The sequence below is a fragment of the Aethalodelphis obliquidens genome, unplaced genomic scaffold (assembly GCF_003676395.1).
Source record: "Aethalodelphis obliquidens isolate GAN/ISIS:26980383/991018 unplaced genomic scaffold, ASM367639v1 scaffold1, whole genome shotgun sequence".
Taxonomy (NCBI): domain Eukaryota; kingdom Metazoa; phylum Chordata; class Mammalia; order Artiodactyla; family Delphinidae; genus Aethalodelphis; species Aethalodelphis obliquidens.
The window spans coordinates 95,284,864-95,306,236 of NW_020837945.1; the positions used below are offsets into that span (position 1 = coordinate 95,284,864).

Below are 21,373 nucleotides of genomic sequence, written 5' to 3' on the forward strand. Positions count from 1 at the left end.
ATTGTCACTCTAGTTCGTTGTAATTCCTATACATTCAGTGAGGTAAATCTTGGAGAAAAAAATATATACATGGAACCTTCAGAAAAAAAAGGACATTTAGGACACAAAACAGTTTCTATAAAGTGGAAATATTAAAAATAACACCCTGATACCAGTCCTAAGTGAAATTAAAAACAAAACTAGATGTAGGTTTTGTACCTTGTTAAATTTATTTCAAAATATTTTAAAGTAAAAAAAAACTAGAAAATAAAAAGACTCTTCTACCTGGAAATTTTAAAACCTATTATGTAATTCTATGATGAAAGGGGTACTACAAACAAAGAATTCCTGAAAGATAATGAAAACACTATATATCAGAATCCATGTAAAGCAGTATAGATGAAAATTTGTAGCCTTAACACCTATATCAATAAAAATGAAAGAATGAACATAAATGAATTAAATTCCTAAATCAAATAACTAGGAAAAAAAACAGCAAAATAAACCAAAAGGGAGCACAAGGGAAGAAATGATAAAAACAGAATTAGGTGAATAGAAAAATAGCAAATTAAAAAAATAAAATTCTGGTTTCTTGAAAAATTAACAAACCACTGGCTAATTTAAGGTAAATAAAGGAAGAAAACACAAATGTAAAAAATGAGAAATGACAAGGAGTGACTAATGCAGAGAAAATAAAAAATTCTATGCAGATAAATTTGAAAACCTAAATGATATAATTTTTAAGGAAAATATGGTTATTAGAATCAACCTCAGTAGAAACAAAGTTTAAACAGAACAATTTTAATAAAAGAAATAGAGAAACTGTTCACAAAAAACAAACCAACAGCCAAAAACCAAAACCAGGCAAATTGTTTCACTGGAGAATTTTACCAAACTTTTGGAGACCAGATGGTTTCAAAGTTACATAGATTGTTTTAGAGCATAGAAAATCAGAACTTCTAAATTATTTTTACAAAACAAATATACCATTGATACCTAAACTTGATAAAGTTAACCAAAATAAATACGAATGCTTATGCAAATATCCTAATATACTATACTAGTAGTGATAGACTCAAACCCCACATGAAGAAAATGATACCATGCCCACATGGAGTTTATATCAGAGATGCAAGAATAACTCAATATTATGAAATCTATTAATTCACTCCCGTAGAAACAAGTTAATATCTAGGAAATCTCTCTTAATAGTATTCACTATATTATGAGTCTACAGAGATAGGTCATATTATTTTCTCCATAAATACTGAAAAAAACTGGACAAAACAATACCCATCCTTAAAACATCTCTCGGAAAACAAGGAACAAAAAACAACAGGTGGGGCTTCCCTGGTGGCGCAGTGGTTGAGAGTCCGCCTGCCGATGCAGGGGACACGGATTCGTGCCCCGGTCCGGGAAGATCCCACATGCCGCGGAGCGGCTAGGCCCGTGAGCCATGGCCGCTGAGCCTGCACGTCCGGAGCCTGTGCTCCGCAATGGGAGAGGCCACAACAGTGAGAGGCCCGCGAACCGCAAAAACAAAAAAAAAAAGCAGGTGGATGAATAACATAAATATATCTACGTTTATACATGATAATATGGTATATATAACATTTTATGTGTGTATGTGTGTGCATGCCCACGTGTGTGTGTGTTTGTAAAATTGTAAAAGCTAGCCTTTTACCTAATGGAAAAACACTAAAGGCATTCTCAGTAAGGTCAAGAACTAGCTAGGCAAGAATGCCCACTATCTTGACCACTATCATATTGTTCTGAAAGTATTAGCCAATACTATCGGACAGTTAAGAAAACAGTAATAGAAAACTAATAGAAAACAGTTAAGACACATTAGACTTGTAAAAGTAAGAGAAAAAACTTCTATTTTCAGATGATCTGATAGTATACCTGGAAAATCCCAGGTAATCAATGATAAACTCAAAAAATAAAATTATTCATTAAAGTAGCAGGATATAAGATTAACATGCAAAAATCAATAGTTTTTATAAACAAAAATAACCAATTAGAAGATAAAATGGAAGGAAAACCTCATTTACAGTAGCAACAAAAAGATGAAATATAATGAAGAAACATACAAAGAAATGTTCAAAACGTATATGAGGAAAACTATAAAACACTCCTGAAAGACACAAAGTTGACTTAAACAAATGGAAAGACATTCCTTATTCTTGGCTGATATTTCAACGTTATTGAGATGGTAGTTCTACCTCTTTTGATTTATAAATTTAATGCAGCCCCCTCAAAAATACAAGCATTTTTATGGAGTTAAGCAAGTTGCTAAAAAGTTCTTATGGAAATATAAACATGCAAGAAATAGCTAAGAAAATACTGAAAAGAAAGAGCTATGAGTGGGGACTAGCATTACCAGAAATTAAAACTACTACAAAGTCTCTATAATGCAAAGAGTGAGGTACTGGCAAATGAACAGGCAAACCAATAGAGTGGAATATAAAGTCTAGAAATAGACCCAAATACATACAGAAATTTAGTATTTGATAAAAGTGGTATTGCAAACCACTGGACAAATGTTGATTTAGCTAAATTGTGCTGGGACAATTGGGAAAAAATAAATTTGGAAAAAATAAAATGAATTCCATACAACATACACAAGAATAAACTCCAAATGAAGCAGTGGTCCAAATGGAAACAATAAACTAAGTCCTAGAAGGCAGTATGGGTGAATTTCTCTATAACTTGACTTCTTTTCAACTATGACTGAAATTGCAGATATAATAAAAAGATTTATAGATATATAGATATACTGTAAAGAAAAAATAATAAATGGAGCAAAATGCTAACAATAGGTAAAAATCTAAAGGATATATAGACACACACATATATATTTATATATTCTTTATCCAGATTTTTATGCATTTATATTTATATGTTTATAATGTATGTGTGTGCGTTTTGAACTATTTTTACAGTTTTCAGTAAGTTTGAAATAATTTATAAATAAAAAGTTTTTTAAATTTCAAAAAACTGTGTATAGTACCAACCAATATTTACAAATGTATGTAATTACTTGTGTAATCCAAATGATATAGATATACAAATACACATTCATAAACATTCAAGCCCCAAAGCATTAAATAGCTATTTCTAAGCAGGTGGGATTTTAGATATTTTTATGCATTATCTTTTTTGCTTCTCTATATTTCCTTTCATGAGCATTTCTTTCGGCATAAGAGGATAATAATTTTGTTATTTACAAGTTCCTCAAGCATTGTCTATAGTAGTGAAAAGTGGAAATACTCCAAATGGACACAAACAGGTGAATGACTAAGCTAAAAATGACAAGTAATAAAATTAAGCAATGAAAAAAGATACTTGCTCTCATTTTAAAGGCTGATCAACTATTCAGAATTCCTGTGGCACTGTGTAACGAGAAAATCTTACTTCTGAAACTGCAATTGTTAAAAATAATTTAAAAATTACTTAGGTTTTTCTAAATACATACTGAGAGAAGAGATGAATTGAAGCAAGTATACATTTTTTTAATCATAGGTTTTAATGCTTTCCTATCAAATTAGTAAAGGGCAAGCAGCGACTTCAGTTCCTATTTCCCCTGCCTGATACCCTTAACTTTCATTTATGAGTATCTAACGAAGAACATTCTTAAGTTGGAGGAGTTAGAAGCAATATTCTTCAGTAGTAATAAGTTTCTCCTCAGCACTTGACTGTTGTTTGCACAGAAGGGCTATAGCACATCCTTTGTCAAAGCTGTGCAGTTTACTTCCAGAGGACTGTTTGTCTGCAATGTCATTTGAGGATTTTTTTTGGAGATGGGTAGTGCAATGCCTCATGACACTCAACATGCTCCATTTTGTAGCACATGGTGCAGAAAGAAAAAATTCCATAAAAAAAACGATGAAATGGTATTTTTCCTACATATACAAAATCTTTTTTTTTTTTTTAATACAATGCTTGAATGGTGGTAACATTGAATACTGGTAGGTTTGGATAAAGGGAAATTTACAGATTCCAGTTTCATAAATAAGCTTCTAGCAAATAAAGTGAGTTTTAATAATAAGTAAATTTCAGATATGCAGAATACTGTCTACTTTCTATGTTACAGTGTGATCCTTTGTGATGTTAACAGTCCTGAGGTCTTCCAAAAGAGAACGCTGTAAGACTGAGGTACACCATCTGATCCTGTAAGATATTTTGTGTGATGCCCAAACCCAGTACAGACACAGAGCTGCAGGAAAAGCAGATGTGTGAAATACTAATGCACCATGACAGAAAACTCTGTTCAGAGCCTGTTTGCCTAAATGTCATAACATTGTGTGTGTGTGTGTGTGTGTGTGTGTGTGTGTGTGTGTGTGGTTCAAAATACATATTGGTACTTACATGGATAAATGTTTATTAGACTATTACAAACATTCATTAAAATATCTAAAATCTTTCCAGTACAAAATATTAGGGTGGATTTTAAAGTTTTACGTTGACTGCAAGGTTTATGTTTTTGCAGGTGTACATGGATTTGCATATTAGAAAAATAATTAGAAAAAAAATGATGGTTGTGAGAACTTTTTCCCCACTGTTCTTAAGTGCCATTTTGTCATAAATGGCAAAAACACACATTTGTGTGTGCTTATTTCTGGGCTCTCTATTCTATTGGTCTGTAAGTCTAACCATGAAACAATATCCAATTGTTTTAATTATAGTATCCTTAAAATAATCTTAATCTATAGAGCAAGTCCTCCCACTTTATTTTTCCTTCTTCAAGTATATTCTGGCTATTCTGGTATCTGTGTTTCCATACAAATTTTCAAATTGGTTTCAAGAGAGAGGGAAGGAAGGATGGATAGATGGATGGACGGAAAGAAGGGGAAAAAGGAGAGAGAAAGAGGAGGGAGGGAGGGAGGAAGGAAGGAAGGAAGGAAGGAAGGAAGGAAAGAAACATCTGTTAAGCTACTGTTTGTGATCACATTGAACCTATAATTCAGTTTGGAGAGAATTGACATCTTTATTATATTGGTTCTTCCAGTCAAGGCACAATGAATGTCTACTTATTTAGTCTTCTTTAATTTTTCTCAATTATATTTTATAGTTCTGTGTAGAGGTCTTGTACATTTTTTATTTTTTCATAGGTATTTGATATATTTATGTTATTGAAAATATCTTCTTTACTTTTCATCTTCTAATGTATTGCTGGTTTATAGATATGCAATTGAGTTTTATACCTAAACTTTGTATCCAGCAATCCTGATAAATTCACATATTAATTCTGATAATTTATCTGCAGATTATTTTAAATTTTGTACATATGCAATTGCATATCCACTAGAAATAATGGCCCAACTTGCTGCATAAAAGATTGCTAGATATGGTTTTATTAATAATATATCTGTGATTATAGTATATTAAAATAAATATTTCTACTAATATAAACAAGTTGATGACTTAAAGAGTTTGTGTAAACTTGGTGTCTTAGCCTTCATACATTTGGTTTATTTGGGGAAATGATCCCAGGTAACAGAAATAAGGAACCAGGAAGTGGGAAAGAGCAAAAGCGAAAAGGAATGTGCTGGGGACAAGTGAGGCTTAATCCTGCTGGGATCTTCCATGCAATGATGTAGAATGTACTTCTTTTTTTTTTTTTAATTAATTAATTAATTTATTTATTTATTTATTTTTGGCTGCGTTGGGTCTTCGTTTCTGAACGCAGGCTTTCTCTAGTTGCGGCGAGCGGGGCCTACTCTTCGTTGCGGTGCGTGGGCTTCTCAACGCGGTGGCTTCGCTTCGCCTGTTGTGGAGCATGGGTTCTAGGGTGTGCGGGCTTCAGTAGTTGTGGCTCACGGGCTCCAGAGCGCAGACTCAGTAGTTGTGGCACACGGGCTTAGTTGCTCCGCGGCATGTGGGATCTTCCGGGACCAGGGCTTGAACCCGTGTGCCCTGCATTGGCAGGTGGGTTCTTAACCACTGCACCACCAGGGAAGCCCTAGAATGTACTTCTGAACTGTCCACTCAAGAGAAAGAAGAAGGGAGCGGCAATTTGGGGCAGGTGTAACTTGGCAGTGTCTCCCCATATATTTTCCACCTTTTATCTCTATGGCTTCTCTGAGGAGAGGCGTGGGAATCTCCCTACTAACACTCATTTACACATGTACAACCTGGAAATACAAGGCAGTTAACACCCCATGTATAACCATTGACCAGTGGGGGACAGGAAACTGTGGATAAATGCTCCCCTCTTCTGGATTAAAAGGGAAGCTGCCATTGTAAAGCAATTATACCCCAATAAAGATGTTAAAAAAAAAAAAAAAAGGGAAGCTGACCAAATGTGAGTTTGGGCATAAAAGGTGTCTATTAAAATTAGCATCATTTTTTCCTCAGATGTGTGGTAGCACTCACTGGTGAAGCTATATGGGTGTTTTTCTTGTGGGAAGGTTTTAATTACAAATTCAATTTAGTTAAAAGATAGAGGACTATCAGATAGTGTGTTTTTTCTTGTGTAAATTCTAAGTTGTATTTTTCAGTATTCATTTCTTCTAATTGGGCATACAGTAATTTAAACTATTCTCATTTTTAATTGTAATGTAAAATATACATATATAGAAAAGCACACAGATTATAAATTTACAGCTTGATGAATTTTCACAAACTACACACACTCATATAACCGCCACCAAGATCAAGAAACAGAACATTACTAGCACCCTAAGCCCACAAAATAAACATGTTATTTTTTTATACAGTAGGTGTTTGTTTAGATTCACTCACAAGTTAGCCATTTTCTTTGCTCACTATTTCTTTTGGCCCATAGGCCTTCTTTCTAGGATTCTTTTCCTTTATCCTGAAGTATATTTCTCAGAGTTCCTTTCCTGGGGGTCTGCTGATAGCAGATTTTCCGTTGTGTTATCTAAAAATGTCTTAAATGCATCTTTACTCTTGAAAGATAGTTTTATACTTTTTAGTTCTAGGGAGACAGCTATTTTCTCTTAGCACTTTGAAGATAATAATCCTCTGCTTCTGGCTTCCATTATTGCTTATGTGAAGTCAGCTGTTTATATAACCCCTGTTAGTAAATATTTTGGTTTTACTTTCGGGATGCTTTCAAAATAATTTTGCATTTGTGTTTTGAAGTTTCACTACAATGTGTTTAGGTGTGCGTTTCTTTTCAGTCATCCTGCTTGAGGTCTATTGCGCTTCCTGAATCTAAGAATTCAGCTGTTATTTCTCTAAATTTTCCCTTTCCCGCATTTTCTCTATCGTGTCCTTTTAGATCTCCCATTTGACATAACTGGAACATTCTTACTCTGACATCCTTGTCTCTTAACCTGCCTGTTATATTTTCTATCTCTTTGGTTTTCTATGTTTTATTCTAAGTAATTTCCCATTCACTAATTTTCTCTGCAGTTGTTGTCTACTCTCCTGTTTAACTCATCCACTTTTCTAATTAAAGATCTTCTATTTTTAATTTCTAGAAGTTCTACTTTGTTCTTTTTTTAAAAAAAAATTCCTGGCCAATTTCGACTGTCCCTGGTTCCCTTATCGTATTTTAAATAGTTTTAGCTTTTAAATATATTAAAGATACTTATTTGCATTTGCTTCTGCCTGGCACTACCAAGCCAAGCATACTTTTAAACTGCATTTTTAGGCTGGAGCTTTCTCATGCTAGTTGAGCAGACCTAATTCTAGCCCTAAACTTGTATGAGCATGAGGACTGGTCATTTCTGTCTCCAAAAAAATTCTTTTACTTTTCCACCAACTTAACCATACATTAGAAATTATTGATAAAACTATATGTTAGCCAGTTTTTTAAGGTGGCTACATATGGGAGGGTTTCCCTGTGAATCTAATCTGCCATATCCTTCTATGTTTTATTTTACTGCTCTATTCAGGCTCCATTATCATAGAGATCCAATGACTGAAGTTTATAATATATCAGAAATGTATCTATCATATATTACAGGATCTTATATTTGAATTGCAGAAAAGACAACTTCCCTTCATTGTTCTAAATTGTCTTGGCTCTTTTTAGACACCTATTATTTCATATGTTTTAGAATCTATTGTCAAAATAAAAAATATCTATGGGGTGTTGACAGGCATTGTATATACATATATACATACATATATATACATGGAGAGAGAGAGAAAAAGAGAGAGACAGGGAGAGAGACTCTGTGTAAAATTTGGTTATTTACAATATTTAACCTTACTATCTTATCTGCATATTTCCGGTTAATATATTTTTTAGGTTTTTTTTTTTCTTAATTAAGAGGGTTTTTTTTCAGTTATAACTTCCATTTAGTTATTTTGGGATTACTAGTTATTTTGAAACACATGTTGTTTTTAATACCCACTGTACAAATGGCTTAATAGTTCTCAAGGATTTTTTTGTCATGACATGGAAGCCTGCCAAAAACAAGCAACAAAGTAATGAGTGCCTCAATTAATGGCTTATTTTCAAAACATCCAATAGTACAAGGATCATTTCTGCTTTTCAGCCTGGGCAGCCCTCAAGGAGAAAATGCCAATGGCTCTTCTTTCCCCTTAATGTTTGGAAAACAAATGAAGTCATGGTGGTTCTTAAGGCAAACAAGCAAAAAATCTTGAAACGTATTTCTTCTAGGAATTCAACACCTCTTTTTAGAACCTACACGTTGTATGCTTCATTAAAGTATAGTTCTCACTATTACTAATCAGTGTCATAAAGGAAATACACAGCTGTCGCTTTCTAGGGTCACCGTCCAAATTAACAACAAAAGTCCACCCCATCTGCTACCCCTGGTCCCCCGCATGACAGTTTAACCTCACCAAAAAATATTGCAAACGCTAAGAGGCATGCCACTTTTCTGAAACGACGTCAACTTACAATCCTTCAAAATTCAAAAACTACTTCTTTTTTCCTTTTGTCATCAAGACTATCACCACTGCACATCCATCCTGGTGTGTCTTTTACATTTTAGTAGTTAGGTCTCAGCAAATATTCCTTGAATATTAACTGCGAGGCATTTTGGATGAAAGTTAGGAGTCCTAGGATTAACTCTAAAACCTATAAAATAGAATAAATTACACACAATGTGTGAACAAGTGAGCACTATGTATTCTTCGCTGAAAGGTTTTTTGGGGTTGTTTTTTGGTTTTGGGGGTTTTTTTCCCCTCAAGAACCAAGTTTGTTTTGGCTCCCTGAAACACTGATTTCCCTCAACAGTCATTTAGAAAACAAGACTTAAAAACATATATACAGAAATACTTTTTTTGGCTGGAAGATTATAATTGCAACATAAGACAGGAGATCCCAAAGGAACCTGAGACATTGCCTTGACCTGATTGGAAAAAAGATCCAGGCGATTAGTGAAAAATGTTTCCTGTATCCCTCGGGTGTGTGCATCTGGAGCGGCCTCCCAGCAAGCAACCGCAGAGACCTCTGCGGTCAACCAGCGTTTGTCGTCACCAGCGTAAAATCGTGAATGGTTTCAGCTACCGCCGCTGGTGGGCGCTCAGGAAAAGTGACTGCCTACTGCCCTCCAGGCTACGCCCCCGGTTTCCTGGGTTACTAGCCTCCGCGCTCCTCCCAAGTTCTCTTCCGGGAGGCGGCGATCTTACGTTCTCGGCGCGTGACGCAGCACGCTTTGCTATAAATATATGCCGCCGGCCCTCGCTTTCTCTCTGATCGCGCTGCCGGCGTGCAAGATGGCCGTGGTGAGTGACGTTGGTCTCGCTGGGAGAATATTACTCCGATGTAGATGATTTTTGCAGCTGGCGAGCTGGGAGCGTCAAACTCTAGGTCGAGGATAAAAATGGAGACTTGGGTCAGGAACACAACCAGGATGTTAAGATTATAAGTTTCTGACTCCTGGCAACTGCCATGTGGTCGGAGGAGTTCGAGCTGGGCCCAGAATTGGGTTAGGATGGGCGGTCGTGGGAGCGCAGGGAAGGAGGAGGCACGACGGTGAACGAGGCTAGTGGGACAGAATTTGGGCCATTGCTTTTCTCCCTCGTGCCTGGTAACGCCGATGATAACCTGTTTATTTGCACTAGGAAGCAAATGTGGGTAATTGGGCAGGCCCGGTCGAATGGCCTTGCCAGGGCGGAGGGGGACCCGAGACACTCAACTCCCGGGATAGCCGCGGTTGCAGAAGTTTCAGAGAACTTTAAAACTAAGTTGGGGAAGAAGTTTCTTCATTATCTCATAACGAGTTTTTTTTTTAAAGGTGAAAGCCACGACTCTTAAATAGAAAAGGAACATGCTTCAGAGACTTTATTTATTAATAAGGGAACCAGTAATATGTTAAAGCCGGTCCAAAGAACATTTGATGTTAGGGTAAAATTGCTGGGTTAAATACGAAAGTAGATAATGTCCAAAGCCCTCTGGGCTTATCTCTCCCCCCAGATAAATTACTTGCCTTTCTGAAGTTAACTGATGCCCCAACAAAGGTATAAATTAACCAGGCAAGGCCAGTTCCTAGTCTTCTCTTTTACCAGTTGTAAGTTCGGGATAAATTTTTTTGGCACAAAGTATGCCACTGCCTAAGAAAACAAACTGGCTTTAGTGCTTGGTATCCATTTGGTTGGATTTTACGTGTAGCCTTATTCCGCGGTATTGGCCTAAAAGTTTTGGGTATGGAAAACTTAAGTAATACATGTTTTAAAAAAAATTACCAGATTAAAGGTATCTCTCCCTTCTCCTTTCCTCACCCATAACAGCATTAAGGATTGAATTCCCTACACATTAGTGGGCAGAATATCCTATTCTGGCATGCAGCTGAGATTGGACTAGATGGTACACTACCTGTTTCCCCATCTGCAGTGGGCATGGCAGTACTAAAGTAGTGCCTTTAGTCATTTAAAATTGAACATCTGTGGTCTGGAAAATATCAATAATAGAAGCCCACAATACTTAAGTCTTGATAACTTGAACAAAATGGGCCTGGTTAGCGGTTCAAACCAAGCTAGGTGGGTATTTTTTAGTTTTAACTTGTATTTTTTAGTTTTAACTTGTAGTAGAAAGTAGATTGATTCTCTTATTCTTTTCCATTTGCAAAATAGAATTCTTTGGAATCTTCTGATGAAGGAAACTAGCAGTAGCTCAGCATATACTTTGCGCTTTCTTGAGCTTTGCACTTGTGAGGCACTTATGTGGCGAACGGGAAATTTCCATCGGATTTCATGAAACTTGATTTTAACCAAGTTAATGAGTGTACTCCCCCTACACATAGCCTGGTTAAAAAAAAGTTAGGGTATATCTGATAAGTATTAAGCAACTTCTTTAGAATTTTGCACCATTTCATGTATACAGCCTCATTGTACAATACTGCACTGATACAGATCTTTGATTTTGTATATAAAGTGAATAAATTCTTGTAGAGAGCCATAATTATATTAACTTTCTGTAGAAGAAAGACAAGAAGCCTAAGAAGTCAACCTGGAAGTTTAATTTGGACCTTACTCATCCAGTAGAAGATGGAATTTTTGATTCTGGAAATTTTGTAAGTATCACTCTACTCAGCTTGTTTTTTTATCATCTTAAAAATGAATTGAGTATGTAATATTTGATTTTAACCTAAGCTCTGTTCCTAGGGTACCTTCCCTAGTGAATATCTAGGGTTTTCTTCCCTAGTGTGGCATTTTTTCCATTTTAAAATAGGAACAGTTTCTACGGGAGAAGGTTAAAGTGAATGGAAAAACTGGAAATCTTGGGAATGTCGTTCACATTGAACGCTTCAAGAGTAAAATCACAGTTGCTTCTGAGAAACAGTTCTCTAAAAGGTTGGTATTTGTTTTCCATGGTATTTTTTTTTTTAACAATGTTGGGTGCATTAATATTAGAATACGTTTGAAGAAACATATCTGTTGTGTAACTTGGGAGTAGCGTCCCAACTTTCTTAGTTTTGGTTGTCTAGTAGAAGCAGCCAATCAAAGGTAAAGTCTTTAACGTTGATGTTGCAGCCAGTTTTCGTTTATTCAGCTTACTTGGCAAATAGTAAATAATGCATGGCAGCACTGTTGCAGGACTGAGTAGCCTAGCAGTGAACCAAGCAGACTAAGTACCCACTACCAAGGAACTTAAATTATAGTGGAGAAGAGAGATAATGAAATGCAATATTAAGTAGTTGATAAGTGCTGTGTAAGTGCATAAAGAAGGTTGATGTATAAAGTGGTCAGGGGAAGCTTCATCTAAATGAAATGCAGTAGTGAGCCATGCAAATTAAGGAATTGATTGTTGTGGCTGAGGAAGATTGATGGTGGAAACTGAAGACTTAGGAGCCTGTTGTGGTAGGAAGTGGTGGCTTGGATTAAGGTGGTAGCAGTGCATGTTGGCTGTGGTCATGAATTAATCACTAGGTATTTGGAGATGAAGTATCTGTCTTCAAGGATCTTATAGACATGCAGATAATTGTTATAAATGCAGTACTGTAACTGTTACATTGAAGGTAGAGATTGGTAAAGCAAGAATTTGCAGAGAACCTGAGAATAAGCTTAGCGTTGCCAGTGGAATGAAGTATTTCTAACAGGGAGCAACGTTAACAAAGGGCAGGGAGGCTTGAGACGAATGCTTGCGAGTTCAGGATTGCTGTAAAATGTAAATGGTGAGAATGGCTGGAATGGTGAAATTAGGCCTGCTGTAAGCTTTTTTATAAGGACTGAACCATATGCTAGTTGCAAGACTGGATAATCTTAAACTTGTGAATTGGATTCAGCGCTGTTGACGGGTTGCCTCTTGTTTATCCAAGGTGGGATTAAGGTTAGGGAGGTTGATAGTGAGGAAGAGAATGTTGACATTTTAGTACATAACATTTGAAGAATAAGATCGTATATTGTTTAAAAAATCTAATGTGGCAGTAAGACTGAAGAGGAAACTACTATTACGCTCTTAAGCATAAAGTTTATTTGGGGAGGGGAGAAATAAGGGTTTTGATAGGGCATAAACTGATTTTAATTGGGGTTGAGATGCTGCCATATTTATATCCCTAGCAGCCTTGCTAATGCTTAATACAAATGAAAGGAAAGATTTTGGAGGGAACTGGGAACACAGAAGACGAATATGACAGTGCATATTTTATATAATAAGCCTTTACACAGTATTTTATGAAATTCATGTCTTTATTTTAAAGGTATTTGAAATACCTCACCAAGAAATACCTTAAGAAGAACAATCTTCGTGATTGGCTTCGTGTGGTTGCATCTGACAAGGAGACTTATGAACTTCGTTACTTCCAGATTAGTCAAGATGAAGATGGATCCGAGTCTGAGGACTAGATGAAGCCATCCCTTTCAGGGCTTTGCTTGCTAACAAAACAAATGAAGTATACAAGAGAAACATCTGGAAATGGACCTTCAGTTTATCAGTGAATAAAAAACATTACTCTGTATGTTAAGCATTCATCTCTTTGATTTAAGTGTATGCTGTTTATATGGTGTTGGCTTTCCTTTAATACTTTTTTTTGTTTGTTTTTCTTCGGCGCGGGCCTCTCACTGTTGTGGCCCCTCCCGCATGCTCCAGTTGCGCAGGCCCAGCGGCCATGGCCCACGGGCCCAGCCGCTCCCAGCCGCTCCGTGGCACGTGGGATCCTCCCAGACTGGGGCACAAACCCGTGTCCCCTGCATCGGCAGGTGGACTCTCAACCACTGCGCCACCAGGGAAGCCCCCTTTAATACTTTTTTTTAAAAAAATTTATTGGAGTATAGTTGATTTACAATGTTTTGTTGGTTTCGGGTGTACAGCAAAGTGAATCGGTTATACACATGCACTCCTTTTCTTTTTTAAGATTCTTTTCCCATATAGGCCATTACAGAGTATTGAGTAGAGTTCCCTGTGCTATACAGCAGGTTCTTATTAGTTATCTGTTTTATGTGTAGTAGTGTGTACATGTCAGTCCCAATCTCCCAGTTTATCCCCACCCCCGCTGCCCTTATCCCCTGGTAACCATAAGTTTGTTTTCTACATCTGTTACTCTACTTCTGTTTTGTAAACAAGTTCTTTGGTACTCATCTGTTGTTGTTTTTAATACTTTCTGTAAGCAGTATTTAAATAGCCTATAGCTAGTGGAATTTCTTCCAGGATTTCTGAAGTGTACTACTTTTACAAATGTCCTTGAGTTAAAGTATATAGTGAAAAAATGAAGCACAATTTTGGGTATAACTTTATATAATAAAGTATTTAAATTCTCTTGACAGTCTCAAATATCGTTGTACAGTTTATAAATGAAATCCTGAGTGCCTAGAACAGTTCTGGCACATAGGTGCTCAATATTGAATCACTCCTGCCCTTTGCTTCAAAGGAGCAACTTTCCTAATTAGCCTAAAGGCTCTGAGTTGAGCATAGTGCTGCTCTAAACCAGCTTGCCTATTAGAGGTCTCTGTCCAGATGCCTGTGGGCACTAGAAACTCAAAACCTTCAAATCTGAACTCATTATCTTGCCCAGTACACTGTTTCTGTGTTCCTTGTCTGAATAATAATTCACTTGGCCAGTTGGAATCTTCTCTCTCCTCTCAACCCCCCTCCTGATCATGCTAAAAATGGTGGTCTTCTGTTGCTTAAAACTTTTTAGTAGATAGACCCTTTATCCCAAGTAAAGCAACCTTTGAGAGCTCTAAGCAGCATGGTTTGTCAAAATCCAAATTGTAGATGAGAATTATGGGAGCCGTATGAGTTTACTTGTCCATTGGTCCCAAGGTAGTGTTAGGACCTCAGGCATGGGCTGTGAGTCCTGATAGTAGAATCCTGTTGCCAGATCTTGAGTATACCGACCTAATACAGATGAATATAATTGGTTTTGGGAGTGTTAAAAGTTTAATTCTCTTAAGACCTTGTTTTATGTACTCGCCAATATTACACAGCAACTCCCTAACTCTGCCCCATTTGAATTGTTCATGTTTTTCACCAGTAGTTACCGACATCCTGCTATGTGCTTGCTCTTGAGCATTGTGGATGCAATGGAGAAAAAACAGCCTGTTTCCAGGTATGGTGAGGGAAACTGTCCAAATAATCATGTAAAGTACAACAAAGAAGAGGGGTTTTAAAAAGGAATTTGATGCAGTCAAGGAAAGTAACTGAGGGTGTTTGAGCTGACCTAGAACAGGCCAGGTAATCTCTGGGTAAACAGAAAAGGGTGTTCTAGCCAGAGGGAACAGCATAGGTAAAATTCTTGGGACATTGAGGATCTGGTTGGCATCCAGTGCATCTGGAATGGAATGATTGGTTATGAGAAGAATCTGGAAAGGTAAGCAGAAACCAGCACATGCAGGACAGAAGTTGATGCTTGCCTTGAATCGAGAGAAATGGTAAGCTACTGAATTTTAAGTGGAGTGTAATGAGATGAGCGTTTTGAAAAAGATCAGTGTCTGCGTTACGAAAAATGGTTTTCAGTGGCAGTCATTGGATGCAGGGAGACAGGAGGCTTATGGCTGTATCCATGATGGTAGGTAAGAGGTGTTGGAGATGGGAGAAGTAGATAGATTTTAGAGATTGTTCAGAGGATAAAATTTGTGGAACTTGGTGATGGACATTGGTGGAAAGGGAGAAATGTCAAGGATGACATACAGTGGGCTTAGATGGTGGCATTTGCCAAGTTTGGTAACATTGGAAGAAGGCAAGAGTAGGTTTAGGCCATGCTGAATTTGAGGTCCAGAAGGTGTCAAGCATGAAGTTGACTATAGCGTAGCTTTAGAGCTCAGAGGAAGGATCTAGGTGAAGATGCCTGCTGGTCTTGTGCACACGGGTAGTACTAAACAGTGGGCATGGGTGAAGCCGCCTATGGAGAGCGCAGAGTGAGGATCAAGTGTTGCAAACACCAGCTGCCTCCTTAATTTCTCCCCTAGAGTAATCTTTCAGAAACAGTTAATTTAGCATTTGATGTTGTGTGCTAGGACCTGGGTACACTATGCCAGGTAAGATATGCATGCCTTTAAGGAGTTGGCAGGTTAGTTGAGACAAGCGCATTCATTTAACAAATTTATTGAGAGCAACTGTTTGCTAGCATTGGGGATACTGCAGTACAAAATAGAAACATTTGTCTTCGTGAAGCTTACACTCCAGTGGAGGAAGACAAAGCAAAATGTATGATACATGGTGGTAAATGTTACGAAGGAAAATCAGAGATAAGGGATGTAGGGAGGGAGGCATGTTGAATTTGTCTATAGGGTCAGGAAAGGCTTTACTGAGAAGGGCTCAATTGAGGAAAGACCTGAAGGAGCTAGTGGATCCAACTAGATACCTGGGGGAGAAGCATCCAGGCACAATAACAGAACAAAGGCTCTGAGGCAGGAGTGCCTCTGCTACATTCAAGGAACAACAAAGGGGCTGCTGAGCTGAGTGTGTGGTGGAGAGTAGAAGGATGAGGTAAAACTAGAAAGGTGAAGGGGTATGTGTGTTGCGGGGTGGGCGGTGATAGGGGAGGGTGTGTTATTTCCGTTATGCCAAGCATAGTAGATTAAAACAGTCAACTTACAGTTTCTGAGGATCGGGAATCTAAGGAGCAGCTTACCAGGGTGGTCCTCGTTCAGGGTTTCACGATATTGCTGTCAAGCTGTGGGCCTCTGGCTGCAGTCATGCAAAAGTTAACAAACTACTGCCTCTTTTTGTAAATAAAGTTGTATTGGAACACAACCATGCCCATTATTTTTTGTTTGCTTACAAAGGTAGAGTTGAGTAGTTTGCGGTAGGGACAATATGATCTGCAAGGACCAAACTATTTACTGCCTGGCCCTTTAAGGAAAACTTTCCTTTTAGGCTTAACTGGAGCTCAAGGATCAGCTTCTAAGCTCCCTCCCGAGGTTGTTGGTAGGAAAATTGAGTTCCTTGCCAGGTGGGCTCTACATGGATCTGTTCATGACATGGCAGCTGGTTTTTACCCAGAATGAGTGATTCACGGGAGAGAGAAAGCAACCAAGGTGGCAACTGCAGTGTCTATAACCTAATCTCAGAAATAACATGCCATCACTTCTGCTTTATTCTATTGATCACACAGGGCTACCTTGGAACAGAGTGGGAGGGGATTACATAAGAGTTCACATACCAGGAGGTGGAGATCATTGGGGTCACCTTCAGGCTGGCTACTACAGGGGATGGCAAGTAGGGGGAGCTTTGTAGACCACTGAAAGGGCTTCAGCTATTTTTCTGAGTTCTATGAGGAGCTACTGAGAGACTTTAGCAGAGAAGTGTCATGATCTGACATTTTAAATGAATGATTATAGTGAAGTATTTTGTTAGTCTATGGTAAATTTCAGAAATTCAGAGAATCTCAGACTAGGCATTCTTGGCAGGTGACTTCACAGTTTGGAAGTTTATTTTGAAGGGCTGAGAGAGTCTCGGATTGCCTTACAGGGTCTCTGCATCAACTGGAAATTGGCTTGTTTTTAACATTATTGTTTTTGTTTATTTTTAACTTTTTATTTATTATGGAGAAAGAGAAAACTTATTTACTCTGTGCTCCTATCTACTCCCCACACGCCCAGATTATTTTAAAGCAAATTCCCAACATATCATTTCACCCATAAACTTCTGTTTGTTTCTCTAAACTTTAGTATCTAAAAGATAAGGACTCTTTAAAGCTAACTACCATACCATTATCACACCTATAACAAATTAACAATATTTTCTTATATTATTCATTGTCAAGTCAGTGTTTAAATTTCCCCAGATAACTTTTTAACTGTGCAATTCAGGGTTGTAATTAAATAATGGCTCTTAAACCTCCTTTAATCTAGAGTTTTTCTCTCTGTTTCTGTCTCTCTCTCTGCCTCTCTCCCTCTCTCCCTCTTCCTTTCCCAATGTATTTGTTGAGCAAACTGGGTCATTTGCCCTGTAGAATTTCCCACAATCTGCATTTTCATGATTCCTCACCTCCCAGCCTCAGTAGTGTCATTTAACATATTCCTGTGTCCACTGTGTTTCCTGTGAATTGCTAGTTTGTTCTAGAAGCTTGACCAAATATTGGACTGAAGTTTGATTTGGGGGGGCTAGAATACTTATAGGTGTCATTGTGCACATCTGTTAAGAAGTGTATGATGTTTGATTTCCTCTTGTCACCTTAGTACCACTGAAACCACTGCCTAGGTTCATTATTTCCCTAGAGATGTCCAAATGGTGATACTCTATCATTCTTTTAAAATTTATGGGCTGAAATACCCTAGAAGAAGTGCCCCTCATCAAACCCAAGCTACAACTATAAGAATGATAGGATAAGTGCTTCTTTTCTTTTATGTATTACTTTTCAAGTTAATCTCCAAGCAGATTGCTTCTAAAGGTGATCAATGAGGGTTTTGTTTCTTTGGTTTTTTTGTTTGTTTTGTTTTATTTTAGTGTCATACTGAACCTATGGTGTAAAAGTATTGAATATTTGGTATGTTCTAATCCATTGTAATTACTTTTATTGACTCAAATGGTTCCATTTTGACCAATGAGAGCCTCTTCAAATTGGCTCCTGAGGTTTTTTTTGACATGACCTCAGTAGTGTTTTATTCCTTCCATGGTTTCTGACATGATAACATGTTCCAGGCTCTTCCAAATTTCCTTCCCCAGATCTGGAATCATCCATTTCTCTAAAGAGCTCTGGATCATGTTCCAGGTGTCAGAGGTGCTCATTGCTACTGGTTTGATCATTGTTTCTAGACATATTCAGTGGACAGAGAAAGGAAATATATTTTTGTTTTTCAAGACAGTATAGTATACTTAATGAGTTTATACTGATGCTTCCAATTCAAATTCAGGATGACAGTGTTTTTACCTCATCTATTGCATAGACATATTTCCTTTTTCCATGCTGAAAATTTCAGTGACACCAACACCAGTACTCGTTTGCTTTACCTTACTATCCACACATAATAGTCTCAAAAAGGCAATACCAGCATTACTACCTATAATATAATACTTTACAGTTTAAGATTGTTTCACAGTTCTTTTTGTCCTTATGGTATATCCACTAGGAATGAACAAAGTCCTATGTTTTAAAGTCACTGGAGATGATTCATCTCTCCATGGCTGTGGCACAGACTTGATACACGGGTTCATTTATTTCATTTTTGTTTTGATTTTTAAAGTTTGCTTAAAATCTTTTTATGTTTTATAATTCTGTAAAATATTTACAAGTTTCCAAAGTCCAAAACAAAGTATGTTTAAAGAAGTCTAGCTCCTGTATTAGTCCCCTCCATTCAGTTTCATCCCTTCTCTTACAGGTAGCTATTTAAAAAGGATATTTTGGTTTATCTGTCCTTTTTTTTTTGGCTGCGTTGGGTCTTCGTTGCTGCGCCTGGGCTTTCTCTAGTTGCGCCAAGTGGGGACTACTCTTCGTTGCGGTGCGTGGGCTTCTCATTGCGGTGGCTTCTCTTGTTGAGAAGCATGGGCTTTAGGCATGCAGGCTTCAGTAGTTGTGGCGCGCAGGCTCAGTAGTTGTGGCTCGTGGGCTCTAGAGCGCAGGCTCAGCAGTTTTGGCACACGGGCTTAGTTGCTCCGCAGCATGTGGGATCTTCTCCAACCAGGGCTCGAACCCGTGTCCCCTGCACTGGCAGATGGATTCTTAACCACTGCACCACCAGGGAATCCTCCATCCATTTTCAAAAAGATATGCACCATTAGTTAAATGATAGCTTACTGTACTCACTTTTCTACACATTACTTTTATTTCACTTAATAGTATTGTGGAGTCATCGCTCCCACGTGGATGCACTGAACTTTATCCAACCAGTTCTCCACGGATGGGCATTTGAGTTGTTCCAAGCTTTTGCTACTATAAATAGTGCTGCAATTAGCCTCATGCACATGCCTTTTCGTATTGTTGCCATCACATCTTTGGAGTGGATTTCCAGAAGTGAGATTCTTAGGTCAAAAGATAAATGAATGTATAATTTCACTATATATTGCCAAATTTTCCTCCATGAGGGTTTTACCATTTTACCCTCCTGCTGGCCTTCCCACCAGCAACATATGGAAATGTCCATGGACTCACTAACAGATTTTGTCGTCCAGTTTGGGTATTTTTGTCTGATGGGTAAGACATTGTTTTCAGGATAGTTTAATTTGCATTTCTCTTATGAGTGAGGTTGAGTGTAATAAGTTAAAGACCATTTGCATTTCTTTTTCTGTGGGCTGCTTGTTTATATCTCTAGGATGTATATGGGATTCTTGGTCTTTTTATTCTTTCTTTTTTTAAAAGTTGTTTATTTTTGGCTGCGTCAGGTCTTAGGTGCTGCACGCGGGCTCTTCGTTGTGGTGCACGGGCTTTTCTCTAGTTGTGGCGCAGGCTCCAGAGTGTGTGGGCTCTGTAGTTTGTGGCACGCAGGCTCTAGGTGAGGCGCGTGAGCTCAGTAGTTGTGGTGTGCGAGCTTAGTTGCTGTGCAGCATGTGGGATCTTAGTTCCCCAACCAGGGATCGAACCCACGTCCCCTGTGTTGGAAGGTGGATTCTTTACCACTGGACCACCAGGGAAGTTCCTTATTCTTTAATTTTAGAAGCTCACTCTATATTAAGGCTATTAAACTCTTGCCTATGATATAAGTTGCACATTTTCTTTTTAATTTGAATCTTTTCCTTATATTTATGGTATTTTTTGTTTTATCTTGTTGAAGTATTATTTTTCTGCAATTGAATCCTAATCCTTTCCTCATTGTTTCAGAATTTTTGAGTCAAGGTTGGGAAAGTTTTCCCTTTTTCCAGGTTATACAAGAATTCATTCATGTTTTCTTCTAGTGCTTGTACGGTTTTATTTTTAAAATTTAGGTCTCTGTTCTATTTAGAATTTATCCTGGTTTACAATTTGAGAAGTAGATGTAATTTTACCTTTTTTTCCCCCATGTGGCTACCCATTTATACCATTACCCCTGATTAAAAAGTGCTCAGGAAGTTTTGGGCTTCCCTGGTGGTGCAGTGGTTGAGAACCCGCCTGCCAGTGCAGGGGACACGGGTTCGAGCCCTGGTCTGGGAGGATCCCACATGCCGCGGAGCAACTGGGCCCGTGCAACACAGCTACTGAGCCTGAGCTCTAGAGCCCGCGAGCCACAACTACTGAAGCCCACGCACCTGGAGCCCGTGCTCCACAACGGGAGAGGCCACCGCAGTGAGAAGCCCATGCATCGCGACGAGGAGTGGCCCCCGCTCGCCGCAACTGGAGAGAGCCTGCACACAGCGGCGAAGACACAACACAGCCAAAAATAAATAATTAAAAAAAAAAAAGTGCTCAGGAAGTTTTGATTAGCATTAATTTTCCTACTTGTCTGGAAATCCTTGTTTGTGGTTATACTGAAGTGATGGAGAGTCCATATTTATAGCTTTAGTGTGCTGTTCTTTTACAAGGTGGATGATTTAAATGCCAGAAAGGCCACTTTTAAATAATGTTTTGCAGTTTATAAAGGAATTTCTCTTCTCCTTTGACCCTTCAGCAGCCCTGTGTGATAGAACATTACCTTCCCCATTTTGTATGTGAGC

General features: G+C 38.0%; 1 protein-coding gene across 1 annotated transcript; it reads left to right on the forward strand.

Annotated features, from left to right (window-relative positions):
- Positions 1 to 9,582: 9,582 nt before the first annotated feature.
- Positions 9,583 to 13,325, forward strand: RPL22L1 (ribosomal protein L22 like 1). Its single transcript, XM_027111896.1, has 4 exons — positions 9,583 to 9,654; positions 11,349 to 11,441; positions 11,600 to 11,721; positions 13,068 to 13,325. Exons 1-4 carry the CDS (start codon positions 9,598 to 9,600, stop codon positions 13,210 to 13,212), a joined length of 417 nt encoding a protein of 138 aa, XP_026967697.1. The 5' UTR covers positions 9,583 to 9,597; the 3' UTR covers positions 13,213 to 13,325.
- The last annotated feature ends 8,048 nt before the right edge of the window (positions 13,326 to 21,373 follow it).

Excerpts from the sequence above, each read along its gene's own strand:
- RPL22L1 (XM_027111896.1), top strand. The coding sequence starts at position 9,598 with ATGCCGCCGGCCCTCGCTTTCTCTCTGATCGCGCTGCCGGCGTGCAAG. Across the intron at positions 9,655-11,348 it reads CGGCGTGCAAGATGGCCGTG|AAGAAAGACAAGAAGCCTAA; the intron begins GTGAGTGACGTT and ends AACTTTCTGTAG. Across the intron at positions 11,722-13,067 it reads GAGAAACAGTTCTCTAAAAG|GTATTTGAAATACCTCACCA; the intron begins GTTGGTATTTGT and ends TTTATTTTAAAG.